The sequence below is a fragment of the Chinchilla lanigera genome, unplaced genomic scaffold (assembly GCF_000276665.1).
Source record: "Chinchilla lanigera isolate Chin_1 unplaced genomic scaffold, ChiLan1.0 scaffold00166, whole genome shotgun sequence".
NCBI lineage: Eukaryota > Metazoa > Chordata > Mammalia > Rodentia > Chinchillidae > Chinchilla > Chinchilla lanigera.
Window position 1 is genome coordinate 393977 of NW_004955567.1, and position 8871 is coordinate 402847.

Genomic DNA, 8871 nt, shown 5'->3' on the forward strand with positions numbered 1-8871 from the left:
TCACGCTGGGAGGGGGGCTGTTTCCAAACACCATCACACAGGGGCTCCAAGTCACACTTCAATATAGGAGTTTTAAGGTAACACATTCAGCTTATAACAACACGTATTTCAAAGTTTATTACACACATTACATAAAAATGAGCATTTATTCTTATAAATATAGACCATTTATCTTCAAATACAAAATTTTCCCTGCTCTGAATTCCCTCATTCTTCTGTACTTCCTGGTTTTTTCCTCTTCAGCCTGTAGGTCTTCACCATGTTATTAGATCCTGGCTATATTAGATCTTCACGCTGTATTCTCATCTCCAAGGAGACATTATGGAGATAACTGCTCTACACCATTATGAATGTTATCTTCAGCCATCTAAGACTCTTTCTTCATTCTCACCAAGCTGCTGTTAGGTGAAAGTGGCACCTTCTTCTGCCAGGAAAACCTTTAACGATGATTCCAGTTCTGAGGAACAGACTTAAACTCTTCCTTCATATGACTCTGAATCGGGTGCAAAATTCCATCCACAAAAATGGACTTCACGATTCTATTTTACCACATGTGGCCAGTGATGTATTTTTCAAAACTACATTAGAAGCAAAATATCAAATATCAGGTGAAAAATAGTTTCCATTTACAAAGACTAATCCAACTTCCTGAGCTTGTCTTAGGAGATTTCAAGTCTTCACATCAAAAGTCACCAAGGACTTTTGCTCTTTGGCTTTCAAACTGAGACACATCACCTAATGGTTTTGTGTATGCAAAAGTTAAGGACAAATGCAGACTGTTCACACCTTACAATGATTTGACTTAGGAGCTGTTGGCTTTACAATAATGTAAAAGCAATATGCAATCGGTACAAGTCGTACTTCAAATTGTGATCTTTTAAGCTAGCGATAAGCAGCATGATACTCTCTCATGATGTCGGGGAGCAGCAGGAAGTGGAAGCTCCCAGTCAGCCACACAATGAGACAGTGACCAAACAATACTGTACACTGTACTATGCCACTATGCTACGATGTTTGGTAGCATAGGCGTATCAAACACTTTGTTTTTTGAGATAGGGATCTCACTATATAGTTCAGGCTAACCTTGAGCTTACTATGTAGCCCAGGCTGGCCTCGAACTCAAAGGAATGCTCCTGCCTCAGTCTCCCAAATACCGGGATTACCGGCGTGCACCACCATGCCCGGCTCAAACACATTTCACACTTCTGATTTATGGTATTTTCAATTTATGAAGTTTATAGGCAGTAACTGCATCATAAATTGAGGACATCTGTACAATTTTCCCAGGCTTTGCACTGCTTCTTTGACAGCTTCATTTTTAGCTTTTATAGCCTTCAAAAAAGCTATACGGGCAAATGAAGCAGGAGAACTGTTTAAGCATGGAAATTCAAGGCTAGCCTGGGAAATATACCAAGACCTCATTTCAAAATACGTATGCACGCACATGGCAGAAAACCACCTTAGGCTTTTTCTTCAGAATGTGTGCTCTCATGTCGAATCAGGGATGAGCTCCTACTGTACGCCTTCCCACATTTACTACATTCATAGGGTTTCACTAAAGAATGACTTCTCTGATGTCGAATAAGGTCTGATCCACTGCTAAAGGCCTTCCCACACTCGTTACATTCATAGGGCTTCTCTCCAGTGTGACTCCTTTCATGTAGTATAAGGGACGTGCGCTGACTGAAGGCCCTGTCACACGCTGTGCAGGCGTACGGTTTTTCTCCAGTGTGAATTCGCTCATGCTGGGCAAGGTGGGCGCTCTGGCTGAAGGCCTTCCCACACTCCTCACATTCATAGGGTCTGTCTTCACTGTGAATTCTCTTATGTCGAGTAAGTGATATCCGGTGGCTGAAGGCTTTCCCACATTCCTCACACTGATAGGGTTTCTCTCCAGTATGAATTCGCTGATGTTCGGTAAGAAATGACTGGCGGCCAAACACCTTACTACACTTATCGCATTTAAAAGGCTTCTCTTCCGAATGTATGTTCAGGTGTATTTTAAGGTTTGCGTTTCCAGAGAACATCTTTCCACACTCTTTACACTCAATGAGTTTCTTCTTCCTTTTATGAACTTTCAGGTGTTGGATAAGAGTTGAATTCCGCTTGAAGGCCTTCCTACATTTATTACATCGATAAGCCCTCTCTTTCTTATGCATTTTTACATGGAGAATAAAGGTTGAAAGCCGCGGAAAATCCTTCTTGCAATCATCACATTTGTAGGGTTTCTTTGAAGTATGGATTTTCTGATGAAGCAAAAGAGGTGAAATCCTATTAAAGGACTTAGCACACTTTTTGCACTTAAAAGGATTCTCTAAATAGCAGCTTCTTCGCTGTGTATGCTGACCTAAGGCCTGTTTACTTTTGTGGGCTTTCTCTCTGGTATGAATTCTTTTGTGCGTAACAAGGACTGATTTGTTTTTGAAGCCTTTCCCGCGTGTATTGCACTTATGTTTCTTCTTTCTCCTGTGAATTCTCTTATGAAGTAAAAGGGTTGCCACTCGACTAAATGCTTTGCCGCATTTTCTGCACTGGAGGGCATTCTTGACAACCTGACTGCTGGTTTGGGCACTGACAGACGTGCCCAGACTCGAGGCCAGCCCACCACCAGGACTTTCCTTTCTACTGTGAATTCTCCTGTGTAGAATTAGGGTTATGTTTTTACTGAAACTTTTCCCACACTGATCACATTCATGGCTTTTCATTTCACTGTGAATTCTCTGATGAAGAATAAGGGATGCAACCTGTCTGAAAACTCTTCTACAACGACTGCATTCATAAGGCCTCTCTCCGGTGTGAACATTCTGATGAAGTTTGAGAGATGATCTCTGACTAAAGGTTTTCCCACAGTCCTTGCATTTCAAAGATTTCTTCTTCACTACAACCCGTTTCTTGGTTTTTCTTTGGAGTAATTCTACCCTCTTGCCTGTGGGAATCTTTATTTGCATAGTAACTGGTCCTGGACTGAAGATTTGCTTGGATTTGCTACACTGCTTTGGTGACTTTCTGGTCTCACACTTAGATGTTGTGCCTGAAAGACAAGAAGAAATTAACTGTTTGCTTTCTGGTGAGGGAAGACTGAAGCTTATATAATAAAAATGCAGCCATTATTACTGCTTATAATAACAAAGATAACCATATCAATAACTTTTAGTGTCTTATTACTACCTTAATTACCATACTAAGGGCTTTACATAAATATTTAATAAGTGCAGTTCAGGCGAGCTTATGGTCGGTCTGAAAGTGAGCAACTCTAAGCGTCATTTATATGATAAATTTTATACAATATTCAACTTTTTACGTAGTTCATTAGATAAACGTATTTTTATTATAGGAAATGTCATATAAAAGGCAAATCAACAGAGAAAAAAGATTCGTGGTGGCTGGGTCAGGAGATAGGAATGGGATTAGCTGTAAATGGGCACAGGAATCTCACCGGGGTGATGAAAATGTTCTGAAACTAGATTATGGTGACGGCTACACAATTTGATAAACGTAAAACAAACAAAACAAAATCATTGACTTATACTCTTAAAATGGGTGCGTCTTATGATATAAATTATATTTCTATAAAGTGTAAGTCCAAAAAAAATATTGTTGAAATAAAATCTTTAAAAATGCACAAACTAGCTGAGCATGGTGGTGCACGCCTATAATCCCAGCACTTAGAACGCTGAGGCAGGAGGAACATTGCAAGTTTGAGACCAGCCTGGGCTACAAAGTAAGCTCAAGGCTGACCTGAACTGCACAGCAAGACCCTGTCTCAAAAAGACAAAAAAAAAAGCACAAGCCATCCTTGTGGTAGTTGAATGGAGTAGCTATTCAGAAGGAGGAAAATATGAAACTCAGAGAAGCAGGAAAAATTCTCAGGGAAAAGGTGACTGATTAGACTTAAAAGAACAAATAGATTATTTATCAAAATAAATGAACGGGAGTAGCCCACAAGTGTCCCTTACGACTTGCAATAACGCTCTCTGCATGGCAGACTGATAGAAACTAGGAACAGAGCGTGGGCGTTAGTCCTGTGCTTTCTAACACAGAAGCCTCTGGTCCCAGGCAGCCAGTGAGCACTGCACTGGGGCTCGTCTGACGTGGGATGTGCTACAAGCACAACCGAGCGCCGTGGGAGATACGTGAAGCCTCTCCTTGTGGAAGTGTGGGTTACACGCTGAGGTACTTCTGACACACTGAGTTACAAGAAGAACGTTATTAAGATTAATCTTACCTGTTTTTAAAAGGCTATTTTAATGTAGCTCCTAGAAAACTTCAGTTAAATACTCAGCTCACACTGTTTCTGCTTGACAGCTCTGCTTTAAATGGACTTGGGATTTACCGAAGCATTTGTTATCTAATCGCGAGACATTCTCTCCGCCTCCACGGCCACCGTCACGCTCTTTAAAACACATCCACTTACCTACCACACAGGGTTTTTGTGAGAACTAGACGAAATTTCTGGCACGTACTGCACCCTTCTACCTACCCGTCCAGTATTAAAGTATCTGGGAACCAAAGCTTTTATTTATTTTTGATGTCTGGATATTTGGAACAAAAAACCCGAAGTACAATAAGTCCTCTTATAGCCTTCAGTTATCAAACGCAGGAGACCTACAGTGCCCACGCTGGAACCTGAGCCCACAGCGACGGGAGGGGCCCAGGTCCTGCGGCTGCAGCCCTGTGACGGCGCCAGAGCTGTAGAAGAGACCCAGAGCGCTCCCTCACCCGCCGCGTGAGGGCACAGCGAGACGGCACCTCTGAACCAGACACTGACAATGCCTCGAACTCAGACTTCTGGCTTCCAGAACCACGAGCGATAAATCCCCACGCTTACAAGCCATGTGCATGGCATCACGCAGCAGCCTGAACGCGTAAGACACACGTACACCTCGGTTCTCACTCACCAGAGCCGCCGGGTCTCCTTGGAGGGTCCATGACCCAGGGCTCCTCCCCTTTCTCCAGTAAGGTGATGACATTCGGCCTCCGAACACAAAGCCCTGGACAGGGGACACATGTGGGAACAGATCACAAGGTGGGCACCGGAGGTCGGGCCCAGCCCTGGGTCAATAGGAGGAGGCTGAACAGCATGGCGGGGCACAGGCGATATTCCAGGAGGTTCAAAACAGGCCGGGGGCACTGTGACTTCTGAGAATGTGTCTTTGGTCTCCACTCATGTTTCCTGAAACAGCTCTTAAATGTCCCAGCTCTGCAGTGGCGTCTACTGTATACCAATGAGATGACAGCGGCCGGGCTCCTGGAGACCCAGGCATGTGACTAGAGGTCTGGGACTTCAACCCACCCCAACTCCAGAGAGGGCACGGGGGCTGGAGACAGATGTCAAAAGCCAGTACTCAGGGCACAAAATGCAGCCTCCCAGCACCCAGGCAGGACTTGCACCAGAGGACTTGCGCCTTGAGTCCTTAGACGGAGAACAACCAGGGGGCACGGAGGAGCCCAGGAGCACCACGCCCCTCCCTGTCCCAGCCACATGCACCTCTTGGTTGGATGTTCACTGTGTCCTCCGTGATGTCTGTCATACTAAAGTGGCAACCCGAAGGAAAGTGCCTCCCTGAGTTCTGTGAGCTACTCTCGCCGATGATCAAACCTGAGGGGGCGGTCACAGGAGCCCCCACGGAGAGCCAGCAGTTCAGCAATTCCAGACGCCTGGTGCTATGCCTTGCATCTCTGCCCCCGTCCCCCAGAACTGGTGACTGTATCTCTGCGTTACATCAGTGTCCACTGTTCACCTTTTAACAATGCTTGTCAATTCCTTATACGAAAACGTGCTAAGTGGTAGAAGCCACTTACTTACAATTGCACTGGAATGCGAGGCACAGAACAGGCCAACTCGCAGGGGCAGAAAGAGGACCAGCGCTTGCCTGACCTGTGGAACAGGCTGGCTGGGAACGACAAGGGCTTGATAAGAATGTAGGTGAAATGTTCTAAGACTGACTCTGGTGATGGATGTGCACCTCTGCACGCGCTAAAAACCAGTGAAGTGTATGTTTTATTACGGGCAAGTCACAGTGTGAATTACAGGGTAATAAAGCTATCTTTAATACCTACAAAGGGAGAGGCTTCCACTTTCCTGACTACGCTATGACCGAGGCAGTCCCTCCGGAGACTGGCTCTGGACTGGGCAGGGAGAACCTTACCGACCGACACCAGGTTCTGGTAGTTCTCCAACATGACCTCTTTGTACAAACGCTTCTGGGTGGGGCTCAGCCATTTCCACTCTTCCTGGGAGAAGTAGATGGCCAGGTCCGCAAATGTCACGGATGCCTGAAATGAGAAAGATCACACGTCCGCTCACCACGTACTTGTGCTCCCGCAGGGCTGGAGAACTGGTGGGCACATCACAAACGCGGGAGACGTGGGATCAGGAAAAGTCCAATAAGCGTTTGGGATTCTGGAGCCAAAGAGGCAGATGCACTAAATAAACCAAATGCAACGCAACAAGGCCTCATTTTAGCCGTCAAAGATTATGTTGCACAAATTACACAGCAACTGGGATCAATGGCGTGCTGACAAAGTCAAGGCACTGTCTAAGCACCTGACTGCAGCGGTCCACACCCGCTGATAGGGCACGGCCAACAGGATCGCACACTGACACAGGCAAGCAGAGCACGGCCCCGAACTGCGTAACCTCCTGCAGGTCCCACCACTGCTCAGCAGAGGAGCTCGGCCCGCTCCAACCTGGGCGCCTAAGCATGGGCCTGGTAAAGAGCGCATGAACACGTCACACCAGACAAAAGGTCCCTTGCAGGTGCGATCAAGGCCACTAACCAGCTGATCTTAACACTGGGAGACCTGAAGACAGAGAGATTACCTGGGGCTTGACCTGGCGGCTTGGCCAGGGAAAGTTCTCCCACACTAATCCAGGCTTCACAGCAGAAGAGCAACAAGACAGGGTGGGAGAAGTACACGCTGCACCCCTCTGCCTTGGCAGGACCCCTGGACACTCCTCCGCACCAGGGGACCACAGGGCTCCGGCCTCCCTTGGGGATGGCTCCTCCCCAGAGGAAGAGCCCTGTGATGCCGAAGGAATGGGGAGGGGCTCCCTGTACCCTGAGGAACCGGGTTTGGGGCTGCTGGGCCCTCCTTGGGGCCCAGCCTCCACAGTGGTGGGCCGGGCTTGCCCAGGCCCCCATGGGCAGACCTCTCTGGAAGGAACGCAGCTGACACGACAGGATGGGGTGCTCCGGTCACTGACCTTGGACCTGGATTTCCCTCGCTTGGCCGACATCGTTTCCGTTCTGCAAGGCTCACATTCAGGGGGGCGCAGAGGCTGGGAAGGCTGTGGAGGAGAGCGTTGTGAGTGCCACCGGAGTGCGTGAAGAACGGCAGGCGCCGCGACCTGTGCTACAGACTCACTGGGTGCCTAGACGCTGCCCCGGGGCTGGGGTCCGCAGCGAGTGACAGCAGACAAGCCCGGGGAAGACCCCTTCCTGAGGGGGGCCTCCTATCCACCGCGCCTAGAGGAGTCTCCCCGAGTGAGGCTACACCTCTGCCGTCCGTCCTGAAGGCCACCAGCCACACGTAGCAGCTGGGCAGTGGGAAGGCCAGCGCAGGAACGACTTTAATTTCAATTAATTATGAAAACAATCAACTTTAAAATTACTAGACAAAAATGTACAGTGAATTTAAGATGAAAACCTGACACTTGGTTCACTAACTGTAAAAGCGCGTTTACCCGGGCTTGGTTTATGACTCAGCCTTCCCAACAAGCTTTGTGAAATTTAAGTAAGTATCAAGTATTTCCAGTGCAAGCGAAGCGTCCAGACTGAGCCTGACCCGTGTCCAACCTCACCTGGTAGGGAAGAAGGACGCTAAGGCGGCTCGCGGATCGCGTTTCCACATTGAAGGGCTGCTGTTTTGGATATACTAAGTAAAGTGTGCTGTTAAAATGAACTTTATCAATGAATTTATTTCAACTTTTCTTAATGTGGCTATTGCAGTATTTAATATTATATGCCTCGTGTTAGGTTTCTACAAGACAGTTCCCCAATTACAGATTCGCTCCTCCTGTCTTGTTCCTTGGCCTCGGAGGGCCTCCTGCTCCTCTTACGCCACTCGTGGCTGCCGCCGAAACCTGGAGGATGGCGCACACCGGGCACGGGCACGGGCACGCGCTCCTGCCGTGGCCCTCGCCCTCGAGCCGCGGTTACGGGGTTAAAGTTGCGCCCAGCAACGGCTCGCGCGCAGGGCCAGGCGCGGCTGCTGCATTCGCTGCCCGCCTCGCCGGGCTGCCGGGTTCTGAGTACCTGTGCCTCGCTCAGCACCGCCGTCCTGGGCACGCTTAGTGCGCGCCGCACTGCAGCCGCATGGCAGACAGGCCCGCCGCCGTCAGGCCGCAGCCCCCGCACCTGTGCCCTGGGGCGCGGGAGAAACACGCACAGGCTCTATTTCCCCCATTGGGAAAACTTGACGTCTACAGAAAAGAAAAACATAACACAATCAGTGTGCGATCTCTCTTCTCACGGCCAAAGGTCTGAGGGGAAGTTCGGGGCGCGCCCGGGACCACCGAGGCGCCAGCACTGCTTACGCAGCAGCCTGATCGCCAGCATCGGGGCGGGCGGTCACCACCACCCGCGCAGCCCCCGCACACCCGACACCAGGCGGCGCCTGGCCAGCGGGGGCGCCCGTGCGCCGCAGACGCGCTCGCAGCCGGGCTCCCTCGGGATTCCCCGCTGCCGCAGCCCCTCCCGAACTCGGCGGAAGCGAACAGGAGGCAGCTCCGCTACGCGCCAGGCTCGGCGGCCCACTTCAGCCGTGACCATGGTGAACGGTGCCACGGGCACCCGGGCTCGGCCTCGCCCCCTCGCGGCTCCCAGGGTGGCCGCACCCGCGTCCACAGCGGCCCGCGAGGGCTCTCCG

At 49.5% G+C, this 8871-nt stretch overlaps 1 protein-coding gene across 3 annotated transcripts in view; it reads right to left on the reverse strand.

Moving 5' to 3' along the window:
* Positions 1–1112: 1112 nt before the first annotated feature.
* Positions 1113–8871, reverse strand: part of Znf667 (zinc finger protein 667) — a 9042-nt gene continuing 1283 nt past the window's right edge. For 2 of the 3 annotated variants that reach the window (XM_013509259.1, XM_005413300.2), the window contains exons 2-7: positions 8259–8425; positions 7208–7291; positions 6150–6276; positions 5489–5599; positions 4899–4991; positions 1113–3031 (exon numbers count right to left, since the gene is read on the reverse strand). In XM_013509259.1, coding sequence (XP_013364713.1) covers positions 1461–3031; positions 4899–4991; positions 5489–5599; positions 6150–6276; positions 7208–7240 — 1935 coding nt within the window. In that variant the 5' untranslated portion in view covers positions 7241–7291; positions 8259–8425 and the 3' untranslated portion in view covers positions 1113–1460. The remainder of the gene's footprint in view (positions 3032–4898; positions 4992–5488; positions 5600–6149; positions 6277–7207; positions 7292–8258; positions 8426–8871) is intronic. The other variant, XM_005413301.2, reaches the window with a different exon arrangement.